This window comes from Telmatherina bonti, assembly GCF_933228915.1.
Source record: "Telmatherina bonti genome assembly, chromosome: 16".
NCBI lineage: Eukaryota > Metazoa > Chordata > Actinopteri > Atheriniformes > Telmatherinidae > Telmatherina > Telmatherina bonti.
In genome coordinates this window covers 10,580,224-10,596,498 of record NC_136614.1, presented here as the reverse complement: position 1 = coordinate 10,596,498, position 16,275 = coordinate 10,580,224, and the positions used below count along the sequence as shown (strand labels likewise).

The following is a 16,275-nucleotide window of genomic DNA, read 5'->3' as shown; positions in this document are numbered from 1 at the left end:
GAAGTCGTGCATATATTATTACACGTAAATGAGGGCAAAATTAGTGAAAGGAAACACATATATCCAGTATGTTGCATCTATATTTAAAAATAAAAGCTCAAAGCACGCCGTGCCCCACCTGCAGACTTTTCTTTCCATAGGCAATCCCTCTGCCGTAGATTGCACTGACCAGCTCGGGATCGCTCTGCATTAAAGACAAAAACACGTCAGGAAAATATTCACACAAAGAAGTACTAAGACTGTGTGTTTAAACACACCTGTAGTAAGAGTGAGAAGTGTTTTATGGCTTCATCATAAAGGCCGTTGCCTATCAGGACATAACATATCGCTGCAAAAGAGAGAAAACAGCATTACTGAACAAAGGCTGCAACAAAAATGTCGATTTCAGCTTCGTTAACAACGTGATGGATGCAAACAACTCGACTTACCAAGTTCTTCGTTTGTGTTGTGGTTATCTACAGGAAAGGGGATTTTTTTCTGCTCTATAAACAGCTTGGCCTGGTTCTGTTAGAGAAAAACCCGACACCACAGGAAGGAGATCAGAAAACACATCACTGTAATGCAAAGATAAAAAAAATAAGTCCAAAATCTTGGTTTCCTGTCTGAGGAAGTGACTGAACATGATGGTTTCCTACCTATCTGATAAAAATAAGCAAACACTGACCCTTAAAACTGCACCAACCGAGCTCCATCAGACCTCCCTCTGCATGGCAAAGGCAGGTTAAAGAAGCTGTTTAGGAACATAAACCTGCAGGAATGGTGTAGCCGGGTCCCCACAGTCCAGTCTGACTTTAACAACAAGCGAGACCCGAAATCCTCCATACTCTCTGTCGACTTTCTGGCAGCTCTGTGATCATATAAAGTCTGGAAATGCTGCATGAGGCAGCATTTTAGGCTTCCAAAGCTGCAGCAAAACCGCTGACCAGGCGAAGCTTTGACACCTTTCTATCTATCTGCCTCACACAGCAGCAACATCATCATCATCATCATCATCATCATCATCACAGAGGAGTGCTGCGTGATCAGATTTAAGCAGCATGGACAACACTGTGCTGTCGTTTAGATCTACACCTCATTTCTTTCCCAAAACTTTATCTGAGCTTTTAAAATTGGTCTCGAGCAACCAGGTTCTTCAAACTTTGTGAAGGTTTGTCTTTGAATGTTGGCTGCTTTTATTCTTCTTTTTTTTTTTTACTTGCACTTGATCATTTCCAGAGGAACACCTCTTTTCTTTGCTTGTTAATTCAAGGAATTATCCAGTTTTGTGTCTAAAAGTAGCAGAAAAGTTATCAAAGAAATAATTTTAGAGGTTTGGCAAACAAAAAAAAAAAGAAAAAAGAAAGAATTCTATTTTTGCAGCAATAAGATGATTCCCAAAAAGAAGAAATGTCAGCTTCATAGAAATGAAGACGAACTGAAAGTAGCGTCCTGAGGATAACGAAAAATAAACCAGGAAAGTCATAAAACAAAGCCGGGGAGACACATCTGGACCTTCATTTATCTATCTACTGCTCTATGAAGCCTCATCAGGAACGTTTCCATGGAGAAGCCATTTTAAAAGGAGGGGAAAAAGGGAGTCAACATCCTACAAGGTCCTTCAAGAACGACTCCTGAAGACTTCATCTTTACTCCATTTCCCAGTATGTTTTCATTCGTCAGTATATAATTATTTAAGCACCGACTTCATATTTTTCTAACAATAGAAAGGAATGAGGATGGATGAACACTTGCAGGGTTTATGGTCTTGTCATTGATGACCTCAAGCGGTACCCTGCATTCCCGAGTGCGCTGATAAATCTATAATCACGACTAGGTGAAGTCCAAGTGCATATAAACCACTCCCAATCAAACCAATCAACTGGCTTCCAACAACAATTTTGCTTTTTGTCCTCAGGAATCAAATCCAAGTCCCAAACGTCGATTAGATTAGCTTTAAATATTGCAAAATAAAACCAAAACTTTCAAATATGACGAGAACATAGGGTCTTCTTAGTCATTCAGATGAAACATTAATAACAAACAGAAGATAAATAGTTCATATTTGTGCCTAAATGATTCATACTTATAAAAAGAAACAACTGAGGATGCAGTGTTTTTAGGTCTGATTAATAGGCAAGATCTCACCAGGATTTTCTCTGCATTAAGCGAGAAAACTGACTCGCAGGGTGGGTTGCTCCCCTCCTCGCAGTCTGGGTCCTCCAGCTGTAAAATCGAGGACTCTGGAAGGACAAAGCATTGATCAAGATGTATAAAAGATGTCAGGTAGCGAGTCTCAACCTAAAAATAATGGCTAGCATGTCAAAATGGTCTGACCTGAGTCACAATGGACTCCAAACAAATGAGTAATGTGGCTTTCTAACTCAAAAATTCTATTCTATTCTATTCTACAGTCATTTAGCAGACGCTTTTATCCAAAATGACGTACATATGAGAGTGAGAACAACACAAGCACGAAATCTAACAGTAGAGACATCGTAGGAAGGTGCTGGTGGACTGTCCAGTTGGACGCAGGTCCTGACATGAAGTGCTACAGGCCTTTTTCGTTTTGTTTGTTTTTGTTGTTTACTCCCTTCCCACCCCATAATATCACCTATCTTACAATACAAAGAGTTAATACCATCAGGTTTGTTGCAAAGAACTGATCTAAGTTCTCCAACTTTCCAATAAATCTAAGTGTTGAAGTGCTCCTTGAAGAGCCGAGTCTTCAGCTTGCTCCTAAAAGTAGACAAGGACTATGCAGAGCGGACAGAAATATGCTCTAAAGCAAATAATCCGGAATCTTAAAAAATAAAGCACTAATCTTTGGTTTTGTTCTGGATCGTAAGTAAAAAACAAAAAAAACAAAACAAAAAACATAAAAATCTTGTGTAATGGTGCAGGCTGATAAGTTGTACACAACATTGTGCATATTTTAGCTTTGAGGAACCCCATGTGGATGATACTTTCTCACAATATTACTACATTTCTTACACTTTAAAATCCATGAATGAGGAATATAATACAACAAGAGAACAGTGTCATTGGAAAATGCATTCGTATTGTTTGGTTGCATGAATATGGTGTAAACCTCTGAGGTTAAGCTACATTTTTGCAGGTGAAAAGAGGTTTTTTTTTGTTGTTGTTAATTATTTAATGTTTTCTTACTGTTATATACAATTAACTAAACATCCACTTGTGTATTCTGATCTTGTGTCACTGACTTCTTGTTTCTGAGCCCATTTAATCGGCACCTAGCTGCCTTTAAAGGAGGACGTGTCAAAGTAAGCAGACTTTACCGCAGTCCGCAGCGTAATCTTCCCACTCGGACAGCGAGCTGCATCCCTGTTTGTGGAGCTCATTGTTGAACAAGGTGAGAGTGGAGAAGTACTCGGTGGAAATGATTGTCCGACACAGATAAAGCACAGAGAGCGCCAAGACAGCTACAACCCGGCTGGCAGAAGCCATGTTTTGCTACATGTGTGACGCCAGAGAGCGGAAGCCGCTGCAGAAAGAACACGCCCCCCTCAGGCGCGAATCTGCGCGACTGGAGATGTACAAGGAACTACATTTCCCGACAAGCTTTGCGTGTGTGGAGTTTCACGTTTCTGATTTCCTGTTGTAACTGTCAAAATAAAAACAATTAAAAAGTTTTACTTCGTGCTAAACATAGACATGATATATACAGAGACCATAGTGGATGGGTCTCCAATGCGCCTCAAATGCATTTATTTGAAAGGTGTAGGTCCAATCTCAACAATAATTTCACCAATTTTTACCTGATTTTTTCCTCACAGTTTGGTTTCTTACAAATGACAGAGTTATGATACAGATTCCTGTAAAACATTAAAAACAACGTGCTTTTTTGCTAAAATATTTTTATTATGCTATTTAACATCAGGTAGCTACTATATAAATAAATGTATAAATGAATTTGATACAAACATGTTAAATTGTTTATTGGTGCATTTGGATTTGTCTATCTTATGTGGTTAAATAAATTATCATTCAACCTTGTGAAATGTAATTCCATGATCTGCTTTCAATATTTCGCTGGTTATTGCAACCGTATGCTGAACAAAACACAGGAGTACTTGCTGCTTTCTCTTGACTACGGTTGACTCCTTCTTTTATTTACATTTATTAATTTATCAATGTAGAGATACAGTTGTACAAAGTCTGGAAATAAAGTATTGTATCAAAACTCCAATTCAAAAGTTACCCTGAAAAACATTTGGAGAGCGCAAACCTCTGCCAAGGTCTTTAAAAAGTTCCCAGATCCAAACGGTGATCTGGATCACCACCAAATTAAATGAGTTCTTCCTTTTCACATTTCCAACAAGTCCTGAAAATTTCATGAAAACCTGTCCATAACTTTAGTTATCTTAAACACAAATAGACAAACAAATAAAGCCGGTAAAAACATAACCTCCTAGGCAGAGGTAATTATGCTACCATGTAAAACTCTCATTGTGAAACATCAAAATCATATTTTTCCATAAACACCTTATAGGAGTAAAAATGTATCATTTACATTTAGTAGATTATTCACTGTGTTAACATTATTTATAAACCAGTAATGAAGAAAAGTCTTTTGTTTGTGTGAAATGTGTACGCGTTATTCTGCAAAAAAAAGAGTTTTGTGGGGAAACCATGTTGAATCTGCAGCAAGACTCGAAAGTGGAGACCCATCCAATATGGCAGCACCTCTGGTTCACTCTCCAGCACTCAATGAGGCGTCTAGGTATATATGATGTCTATGGTACTTAATGTCATATATTTTATTATGAATTGGTTGTTTGAATAAACCGTATTTTATAAAAGTTATATATTGGACTGATGCGGATTTTTAATCTTAATACATTGGCTTGAATAGGATTATATTCAGAGGTGTAGAAGTAGTAGAAGTAGAAGTAGAAGTAGAAAGTAGAAGTCCTGTCTGGCAGTTCTTTCCAACCAGTCACTAAACCAGGTGCACTTAATCAGCTCAGCTCCACAGCAAGGTAGACGAGCCTGTTAAGTGAAAACATCTATTCTGAATGCACAGGTAGATCCAAAACAGGACTTGTACTTTTTTTTTTTTTTTTTTTACTTCTACTTCTACTTTATACACCGCTAATTATATTTGTATAATGCCTTGAAAAAAGTTTGTTGTTAATTGTATACAAATAAAGAACTGAGTTGAATCTCACATTTAAAGAAAGAGAACCAAAAACAGGTCCCTTAATTTACGTCCTGGCAGAAGACAGAGGTGGTGGATAGTAGACTGAACTGGAAATGCATCACTGGGGAAGAGTAGTATGACTCTTAAGAAACCAAGATCCTTAAAAGTTCATTGCGTGTTTATCAATCTTTTGTGAAAAATGCAAACTGATATTCTAGCCATGAGTTGAAGTAGTACTATCATAACCAGGGACTAAAAAAAAAAAAAATTAAACTAATGATAATTATTAATAAAAAAAAATAAATAAAAAAAAAAGAATCTCTCTCTCTCTTTCAGGGACTAAACTGGAGCTCCTTAAGATAATTGTGCAAAGAAAAGTTCCACAGAAGAACACTCATGCATTACACAAAATCCATAATACCTATTAAAATAAATACAACATCAGTATCTGTACTAATAAAATAGTCAACTTTTCACTTCCTCCACTCATTCGCATATTATCTCAATGACAAAAAAAACGTTCATCCATTCATCCATCCATCTATTTATCCATCCATCCATCCATCTATTCATCCATCTATCCATGCATCCATCCATCTATCCATCCATCTATTTATCCATCCATCCATTCATACATCCATCCATTCATCCATCCATGCATCCATCCATCCATCTATTCATCCATCTATCCATCCATCCATCTATGCATCCATCCATCTATCCATCCATCTATCCATCCATCCATCCATCTATTCATCCATCTATCCATCCATCCATCTATGCATCCATCCATCTATCCATCCATCTATCCATCCATCCATCCATCCATGACGAATGACAAGAGTCAATAAACTGCAGTAAATCATAGTTGGCGAATCTGAACTTATTTTGAAGTCCACATATTATGAATAGTCCAACTTCCGGTTCCGCAAAGCTTGCATGTTGTTCAATGCTGCGGGAACATTAAGGAATGGGGGAAGAAGTCTATAGGTGTATTGAATGCAACGAAAAAGCAGCGGAGCTGCACAGAGATTACAGGAACGGGATCCTTAAGATAACAATATGTGTACGTTAAATGTTGACATAAAAACGGATTAGAATAACATAAACACGCTCGTTAACAGCTGAGTCCAAAGGAAGATAAACAACGTAGATATGTTGCTCTCCATATCCGCATGACTTGATTAATTCAGAGTATTTCAAAGCCTGTTTGTCAACTCGATCTGTAATTGACAACATATATAAAGTACAGGGTTTATTTTCCCTTTGTGTGTTTCTCCAGGACTCCTGCCAAAAGCCAGTGGACAAGTACATTGAATATGACCCAGTTATCATACTCATTGATGCTATTTTGTGTAAGACACAAGCTTTCAGACACATTTTATTCAACACAAGCTTGAATGTAAGTAATCATTACCATTTTAACATTAACATATATTGATTGGACATATAAGTTTCCACCAATCTGGGGCAGACATGAAAAGACTTCTTGCTTGAGATGTATCTTAGTTGTTTTTGTTTCGAGACAAGGTTGTGAATATTTCTGTGTCTCTACAGATCCACTGGAAGTTGTGTGTTTTCTGCCTGTTGTGCGAAGCCTACCTCAGGTGGTCTGTGCTTCATGGCTCCGAGCAGAGCAGCGATCCTGCAGACATCATCAGATACACCAAAGAATGGGAGTTTTATGGCATGTTTGGCTTGGCGGCACTTGGTAAGATATGAATTCATGTTACATCAGTGTGTTATTGTGTTTGACAAAGAGAACATCAATAGAAGAGGGACCTGAAGATGCTTCAGGGAGTTGATTTAAACATTCTTTATTCACTATTATTGTTTAAGAAATAAAATATTTTAACAGGCTCTAATCCCAACCTGCAGCCGAAAAACCAAAAACCATCCTAAGCTATGACATGAATGAGGTTAACTTTAGGTCTCACAGGGTGCAACGTCAGGTCGTCATGCAGGTCTGTCTCCACTGAAGTACTGAGTTTTAGAATAAAGCTAATGAAACCATTTATATAAACATCAAACACCGGACAACAAACAAAAGAGCAAGGCGAGTTTATTTATATAGTACCTTTCATGTACAAGACAATTTAAAGTGCTTTATATGAAACATTAAAAGCTTTACAGATGGTGTAAAAAAGCAGAAAAGACTAATCAAATCGCAATAAAATCATAAATTGTATTAAAATGATTAAAAGCAAGATTAATTAAAAGTGACTGAGTAGGTTATAGAAAGATAAAACATTAAATTTGGACGTACTTCTTCACTGTCAGACCACATCTCTACTGAAAGCACAAAACTCACAGATTCCAAAACTGTTTGGTTCATCGCAGTTTTTTCTAACTCTCCCGTTTAAAAGTAATTTAATCTAGAAATTCTGCATATTTAGGGGCGTGTCCTTTTGACTGACAGGTACCCGATCTCCCGTTTTAAGTCAGAAGAACATAAAGCAACCGTGGTTTTTTTAGCGGGTTATCAACATGACTTAACCTCCGTTAGCTGGTTAGCTCCTGTTATCTCCAGGTTAGCTTTTAGCTACAGAAAGCTAGGAGTTCACTCGATGTCAATCATCCCCCATGACGCTCACAGCCCCCCTCTCAGCTCCACCTCTTTGCCCATATTTGTATTTTCCGGGCAAGACGACACGCATGACGCTGCCAAGATGGCGATGGTAGGAACCGCCCACCGAGCTTCAATTCAGCTCTTCAGAAACCTACGGGTGAAGTCACGGAGACTACGTCCATATTTTTATATACAATCTATGGTATAGATACAAGCCAGATCATAGTAAATAAAAGGCCAAGCTAAGAAAAGCAACGGACTGCATCAAATATTTAACCCCTCATTATGAGCGGCAGGTGATAAATAAACGGAATAAACTTTCCAGAAGGAATAATTCTGGTGGAACCTGGTTCAGGGAGGGCCGCCTTCTGCCTCAACTGGTTGAGGCGGAGAGGACAGGAAAGGCAAACCAAGAGACGTGCTGAGGAAGAGGTTTCAGACACCATTAATGTGATATTTATACATGGAAAATAAATACACTGGAGTGAAAATGGAAGTGCTCAGTGCATCGTGGGATGTCCCTCGGCAGTCTAAGCCTTTGGCAGCATAACTAAGAGATGGCGAAGCACCCTTAGCAGCAGCATTCATCAAAAGGCTTGACTTTTAGGCTTGATCTTTAAGGTAGAGATGATGTCTGCCTCCCCAATATAAACTTGGTTTGCAGCAAATATACAACATGCTAAATTCACATTCGGTGAAGAGAAAATGCTTTTTTTTTATGTTCAGCCATCAGTTACTGCTCTACAGTGGCGTCTGTGGTGATGCTTCCACCTCTGAGGAAACCTTAGAAGTGTTGGCTTTAATGTGATCCCAAAATACTTTCCAGGCTTTGTCGTTGTAGAGAAATCCCCAGTTTTCAAACGGGGAAACCTGAAAAGAGTCCCGAGGCTTAAAACGGCTTTTCGCTCATCTGTTCTGTACGTTAAATTTTACAGAATCTGGAAAAATGTCAAAAATACATGTTCAGATTTGAGTTTCTTTGCATTGCAGAGCTGTCGGCGTTCTGCGGCGCCGTGCTGTGGTTCCTCTGGGTGTGGGTGGGTCTCCTGCAGGGTGGGAGCGTGGAGCTCAGCCTGCTCTTCAGAGCCCTGCTGTTGTCCTGCTACGGCAAAGTCCTTCTCATCCCTGCCGTCATCTGGGAGCACGACTACTCCCCGCTCTGCCTCGGCCTCATCAAGCTGTTTGTGCTCACATCGAACTCGCAGGCGATCAGAGGTAAGAGACACGAGAGTCCAGTCATTCCAGCAGCTTTACCTGGACTATAAAATACCTCTCTGATGCAGAAAAACAGGGGATGGGATCCTGTTTCTGCAGATAGATGTGACTCTCATCAAGTTCTAGTTAAAGACAATCAGAGACGTTTAATGAAAAATGCGTCATCAGTTTCCAGAAAAGTTGGAGCATCGTGCAAAAATCTGAAAACAGCAATGATTTCCAAATTGAATAAAAACAGTATTTTATTCACAATATGACAAAGAAAAAAACTGTTTTTTCTTTATGAGGCTTCAAATCAACATCTGTCCAGGAAACCAGACTCTTCAGTGACAAAACACGTCCTTCCATTTTCCGCTTAGTCCGGTGAAGGGCTGCTGGGAAACTGGATCCTATCCCAGTAATCATTAGGCGAGAGGCAGGCACACCCTAGAGGGGTCTTTCTGTGTGGGAAAGGTGGTTATAGTTGCTGCTGTGTGTTTATTCTTTACAAGGGTGGGTGGTTTCTCTCCTCATATCAGTGTATTTTCTCCCTAAAATAAAGGACGGCGTTGGGAAATGGGGAAAAATCTGGTAGTTTTCCGGCCAAAACGGGATACTTGACAGCTATTTGGACAGGTCTCCAGTCATTCACAGAGATACAAAACCATACTTTTGTAATAGATTCAGTTTATTTAATATTTAAGCTTATTCCTAAAAAGTAAAAAAGGACCAGTGTACCATGAGATGGTAGACTGGTATACCATGCCATCTCATGTTTACCATATTTTTTTCTTTTTGCTTCAGATTGTACATGAAATAAAATAAAAAAGGAGAAATATGTGGATGAACATGAGGATATTTTGAACTTCGCTGCTGCATCCTGTTGCAGTTTTCACCTCCCTGTTAGTTACAGCAGGATCTCTAAATCTGAAGGTTTTTCAGACTCTGCTTGTTTCCCTGCTGCATCACACCTGACTCATGTTAACAGGTCAGTATCATCCTTGTCCAGAGCTTTCTGGAGATCAGCTGTGTTGCAGCAGGGAAACATCCAAAACCTGCAGGACAGAGTTAGAAGTGTGTTTCCTAGTCAGCTGCATCACCCTGTCACACACACACTGGATTACAGATAGTCTGGATTTTCTGAAACTGTACAAAGTTAATCTCTCATTGTTTGGTTGCTCCAGTAAATTTGGCGAAATATGGGGGTCAGTTTTTACGTTTCATTTTTACGATTTTATGATTGTAAATGGCTCCATCCGTCCACCACAGGCTGACTAATATGAATTATTGTTGACTTTTAGAATAAACATTTTTATTTACATCCTAATGGACATTTGTTTCCCTTCCTTTCTCTTTTCTTTTTAACTTTCTCCTCCTGTTTTTGCTTTCTATATTTCCTGTATAGGAAAATATATATTTTATAAGCCTCTCTCACTGTTTTGATACTTTATTTATTTATTTATTTAGATCTCCATTAGCTGTTCAGAGCAGCTGGTCTTCCTGGAGTCCATCCAACATGCTGCCATACAAGATATTCACATTATTTTACAATAAACATCTGAAGAATTAAGTAAAAACACAAATATACCAAAACAGCCCAGCAACCAAAGAAAGACCTAGTTTATATTATATTAATATTATTTCCATATTAACACTGCATCTATAAGTTATGTTGATAGCTATATAAATAAAATACAATTTAAACGATAAGATAATATTAATAATATTGTGATTAATGTTAATTAATGAGCTGCTCTGTGGTCATTTATTTATTTAACCTTTATTTAAACTTGATAGTTACTGAGGTTTCCCTCATTTACAGTAACGCATCATAAACATAGAACATTAAAATTAAAACAAACATAATATACAAAACAGAACTCACAAAGCTTTACAGAGATTAACATAATTAAAAGCGTTAAATCAGTGATGTGGTGGTATAAAACTATAAAATAATTAACTACAACAAGTTCAAGTTTATTTATAGAGCATATTTCTACAGCAGCAGCTGCCCAACGCGCTGAACAGTAAAGCAACAAACAACAACACTGCACAATTTAAAAAATAAACTCTGCACATTAAAAAAATAAATAAAATCTGCACACAAAATAAAAATCTGAAATAAAAGTAAAAAAATTTAAATACACAAAGAAAAAGCTAAAACAAGTACATGACGAATTTAAAAAGTCAGACAAAGAATTATTTCTCTCGACAAAACCAAATAAAAGCAAAGTTTCGAAGAAAGGAAAATAAAAAACCCAGCAGGTGGCGACTGACTCCCCGTGATGTTTGTTCCTCAGAGATCAGTCTGAAGATAATGTGTGTTTAAGATGTTTCCTTGTCTTATCATGGAGGTGGACATGAGGAAAAGAAGGAATCTGTATCTTTGTCTCTCCAGTGATCCTGAACAGCAGCAGACGTGTGTCTCTGGTGGCCGTTTGTTTGGGTCTGCTGTCGGAAACCTGCGTGGCTCAGCTCTGTCGGAAGCTTCCATGGAACATCCAGGACATGCTGATGTTTGACTGAGCATCTGCTCCACCGTCCGACCGGAGCGTCTCAGGGATGGACGACGGACACCAACCCCGCTGACTTAGTCATGAAGAGAAGAAACCTCCTTGTTTTGACCTTTCACCGTTCTGTTTACGTGAAACGAACACACCTGGAGGAACCTGTCCAGCGGTGCAGAGACGAGCCAGGACGTCAGAAACTGAGCGAGATTTTTCCAGAAGCACACCAGGTTACCAGGTTTAACACGCTCCGGTTCCTGAGCTGGCCTCCAGGAATGACACAAGCACACCCCAAGCTTGTAATTTAGACTACAAGTACTCCTCTGTCTGGACAGGACCGACGACGCGCTCTGCACATTCCTGGGACCTCATCTGATTCCCACACACTGACTGACTCAAGCTGAACAGGAGCAACAGTTCCCGTTACGTCTTAAACGAACTAAAACATGTCCGGAAAGAGAAAAAGACTCCTTTCTTATTGTTTATTATCCTGCATGAAGTCTGTGACTAAACTCTCAGATAAATGTCCTCATGATGTCTGGAAAAACCGCCCAGTTAGATTCATGGTGTCCAGCTCCAGTCCTGCAGGTTTTAAATGCTTCCCTGCTCCAACACACCTGTTTTAAATCAAATGGCTCTCCTCCGCAGCTTGTTGTCAAGTCCTGTCCAAGCATAAAGACTCGTTAGTCTGATTCAGGTGCCCTTCAGGACTTCAGGACTGACCTCTGACCTCCAGTTCCAGACAGATCATGTTCGGCCGTTTGTTCCTAATAAAATGGACAGATGAGTAAAAACTCGGTGCTACATTGTTTGTGAGGAACGACAAATGATCTGAGAGTAAATCTGAAAGTCTCTCTGTTTGGTTGGAGCGGCCACAGATAGACTGATGGATTTCATTTCCAGCTAATGGGGCTGAGTTCAGGATTGCAGGAGACTTTTTGGTGAATTAATAAACTGACAGAGTTGAATTAAGACATTTATTTAGCTTATTTATTATTTATAGCTAAGCTAGTAAGAACGAGCTGACTAGTCTCTGAACAACTAAAACCCTTCCACGTCCACATCCACGCTTCTCGGATGGGAGGATGTTTATTGTTACCATGGCGACCTGCATGGTTTAACTGAACTCTAGAGTTAACTACAGGTGTGCCCTAATCATCACTGACGATGAAAGGCTTTTTTTTGGACATATTCATCGGTGTAAGGATTTATTTCAAACAATCTGACCACCTCAGCCTTTATTTGGCTGATATTTCATGGAGATCTTTGCTAATTCTTTAGGTAAAATGGTGTTAAAACAGGTTATAATAAAGTCCCCAGCATCAGGGCTGCATCTTTAACATCTGCTTTTTTCTTATAATGCTGATTTAGAAGTTTTTGGTGAATGGATGTTCTTCGTTTCATTGTGTGGCGGATCAACTTTTGCTTCTTTTTAATGATCATTCATTGATTTAACCGGACTTTTCCAGGGTTCAGCCATCATGGGAAGTGGTTCTTATGTTTTAAAATCGGAGTTTAAAGGCGCATCTCTCGTAAAAAAGATAAATTTTTCCATTATTCATCGTCTCGTCTTTCTTTCTTGTGAAGACGAAGCTACTTGAATAACCTCCAGGTCATCACGCGGTGTTGAGACTAAATTAATCACACGCAGTCGGGAATGTAAAATCTTCTCAACACCAGAAGAGAGATGTTTGTTATTCTGTTACTGACGGAGCTGCAGCTGGTCAGCGTGAAACAGCAGTCGCCACGGTGCTCAGCTGGTGGAGCAGAGATGTGAAGCAGACTGACGCTTTGTGGCGTTTCGCAGTGAAGAGTCTGCTGAAGATCATGTTCTCTTTATGCCTGACCAGGTTTAAAACTGCACATATGATATTGATGATGAGATAAAAAAGGTTGTTTTTGTTTCTTTCCTGCAAACGGAAGAAATATTTTAGATGCATCTTCTTTATCGGTAAGTTAATGTCTTCGTGGTTGGCTTCCAGTGTTCTTGATAATGGTTTATATGGTACTTATTTATGTACAAATAAACCTATTTAAATGGATGACTGCTCTCTTTCTCTTTACTTCCATGTCTATTTTACTGCTGTGTGTGTTAAAGAGTTGCTCTCGTGTTGTTGGTTTTTTTTTAAACACAATGAATTTTACATTGGAGTTAAATAAAAATGTAGAAACTTTTATGGCATTTAGGTCATTTCTAACCTTGCTTCCTACTTTTCTCTTTGCACAGACTGGTAAACATTTCTCAGGCACTTATTTCTCTGTGATAAGAACAAAGGAAAAGATTTCCTGCAGATCAGTTTCTATTTCTGTCTTTAAAAAAAACAAAAACTTAACTATAAGACTAATAAACCTGTTTTTATTGAGTATTTCCCTCAGTATGTGTGTAGACTGCTGCTGATTATATATGTATATATATATATATATATATATATATATATATATATATATATATATATATATATATATATATATATATGCTTCTTGTTAATACTTGCCTGTGACCAGTTTAAAGTTGGCACTTTAAATGTAATTTATCTTCATCCACAGATTGAACAGAGTTCAGCTCATCCAGTGCTTTTTACACAAAATGTCATAAAAATTAAATTAAAATGTAGAAATCTGTTTTCATTGATTACATAATTTCACTATAAATGAGTATGAAGTTCTCAGATAAGTCATTGGAAATCTGTCATATTGGAACATAAGTAAGACTAAACTAAACTCATGTCATTGTAAAAAGACAAAAACAAAGTTAATACATTATTTCAGAGCTCTAAAATCAGCAAATCAGTTGATTACATGTGAGGGTGTGAGAATTGGGGAAGAAGACAGCAATGTTGGATGATCTTAAGCAGCATTGTAGGACAACCTGTCACATGTTCGTTCAGCCACGCGTGTTCAGAAAGAATCTGGAAACCCATTTTCTGTCAACACTACTCAGAAAAATGGAACCTCAAACTGGATTACACAAGCAAGAAGCACTTTTCATACCATGAAATGTAACGCAAAGAGCTTTACAGATTTTAAAAACCCAAAACAAAAAGACAAAAGGCGTGGAAGGCGCCCCTGCAGCCATCGCCAACACGACACCGGCGCAGAGGGCTCCCTCCGAGGAACGCTGGGACGTTAGCAAAAATTATTAAATGCATAAGATAGAGTAAAAATGAAAACATTTTTTTCTTTTTTTTTAATGGAAAAATAAGCAGAAATGTCAATTAAAAAGTATAAAATCAAATCAAATGTCCATAAAAGGAAGCATATTAAAATAAATAAATGAAATATCCACATTAAGACAATGAATACTGAGTAATTAGATATGTTTTCTCTGCAGCCCTCAAGTCCTCTAGAAGGTCATATCAACTGAGAGACATTGTTCAGAAACATTACAGACTTCTCTGGACACCAGCTAATCTCAGAGGGACAGTAGACACATGTCCTGTACGCCGATGAGCTCCCATTTCAGCTACCGTAAGGACTGATGTCTCCCTGTAGCAATGCACTGATCCGATACGATATCTGAAACTATAATATCTGCCAATACCAAACCTGTTCACGTGAACATTATTGTGACTATGCTTATTATTGCTGTTATAACTGTGTAAGATTTCATTAGGTTGTAATAAATGACCCATCCTTTCTGAAGTTACCTCACCAATACAGATATAATAACATTACAGATCTAACAATTTCAACAAATTTTATTTTGATTTGGCACATTTTACTTAAATACAACTATAAATGTGTGGTTTTGAAACAAAGATCTTGCTTTTAGTGGAACAAAAAATGTCACATTTTAACATTCAAGGCATTTATTTCTTTTAAAACGTATCCAAAGCATCAAACACATCTGTGCTGGCCTGACTAGTCTGGTATCGGTTGTGGTATCGGTGTTCATACCAAGTACGAGTAAACACGCTTGGTATTGAGCCGATACTGATAATGGTATCGGTGCATCCTTACCTGCTTCAAAGATGAAAAAGCATCCAGGTTGTTTTCAGAGAAAGCTGTGATGGTGTTGTATCAGTGTCAGCAGCATGAATGGCTCCATATGTGTGAAGGTACCGTTGATACAGAGGTGGATGTTGACATGGAGAGAAACGTTACCATTAAAATGACTTGGTTTTATCAACTGGACAATATCAGACTTCCACTGTGGCTTCATACCAACAGAGTGTGTGTTTGGCCGGCCTGCAGTCCACATCTGTCCCCTCCTAAAAATAATCAGACAGCAGGTGTTGAGCAACTGAATTCATGGATCCAGGAGGAATTCACACAGATTCCTCAGAACAACTTCAACAATTAAAGTCTCTTATGAGGAAGCTGGTGGAACAAAATGAAAAGTCTTTACAGTCTTGAACCTAAAATAGAATAAAAATCATCTCTCTGCACCTGAACCCAAGCCTTTCCAGAGTTTGAAACTGCTAAATACGTCATTTGACATTGAAACTATTTCAGTTTCATCCATCTAGAGGGATCTCAGACCAGAGCTGGGTACCTCCAGCCCACGAGGGCCGAGTAGCTTCCCCGCTGCAGCACCTGACTCAGATCAATGGGTAATTAGCAGAGTTTGACGTCACGATCTGCACAAGTCTGCTAATTAAGTCTGATATCTGTCAACTGTGTTGCAGCAGGGAAACTCCTAACATCTGCAGGACGGTGGCCCTGGAGGACTGGAATTTACCACCCTGCCTTAAACTGTGTCATAAACATGACAGTATTCCAGTCCGGCATGTTGATAAGATGTGGCACAGTACGATAAGATACGGTTTAATATAACACAATCAGAGGTGTTTAAAGTAGAAGTAAAAGTAAAGTAGTATGTTTTTGGATCTACCTGTGCATTTAGAACAGGTGTTTTCACTAAC

General features: G+C 38.5%; 2 protein-coding genes across 3 annotated transcripts in view; one reads left to right on the top strand and one right to left on the bottom strand.

The window, feature by feature from the left end:
- ttc13 (tetratricopeptide repeat domain 13) overlaps positions 1-3,444 on the bottom strand; it is a gene marked incomplete at its 5' end in the record, with an annotated part of 28,318 nt that extends 24,874 nt beyond the window's left edge. For both annotated transcript variants that reach the window (XM_079255935.1, XM_079255936.1), the window contains 5 exons: positions 119-184; positions 258-328; positions 429-504; positions 2,125-2,219; positions 3,276-3,444. In XM_079255935.1, the coding sequence (XP_079112061.1) occupies positions 119-184; positions 258-328; positions 429-504; positions 2,125-2,219; positions 3,276-3,444 (477 nt within the window). The remainder of the gene's footprint in view (positions 1-118; positions 185-257; positions 329-428; positions 505-2,124; positions 2,220-3,275) is intronic.
- A 2,666-nt stretch (positions 3,445-6,110) lies between these two features.
- On the top strand, positions 6,111-11,612 carry arv1 (ARV1 homolog, fatty acid homeostasis modulator; the record flags this gene model as incomplete). The annotated part of the gene is made up of 5 exons (XM_079255270.1): positions 6,111-6,206; positions 6,423-6,542; positions 6,698-6,851; positions 8,700-8,924; positions 11,302-11,612. The coding sequence occupies 5 exons, from the start codon at positions 6,111-6,113 to the stop codon at positions 11,427-11,429; spliced, it is 723 nt and encodes a 240-aa protein (XP_079111396.1). The 3' UTR covers positions 11,430-11,612.
- Positions 11,613-16,275: the final 4,663 nt, after the last annotated feature.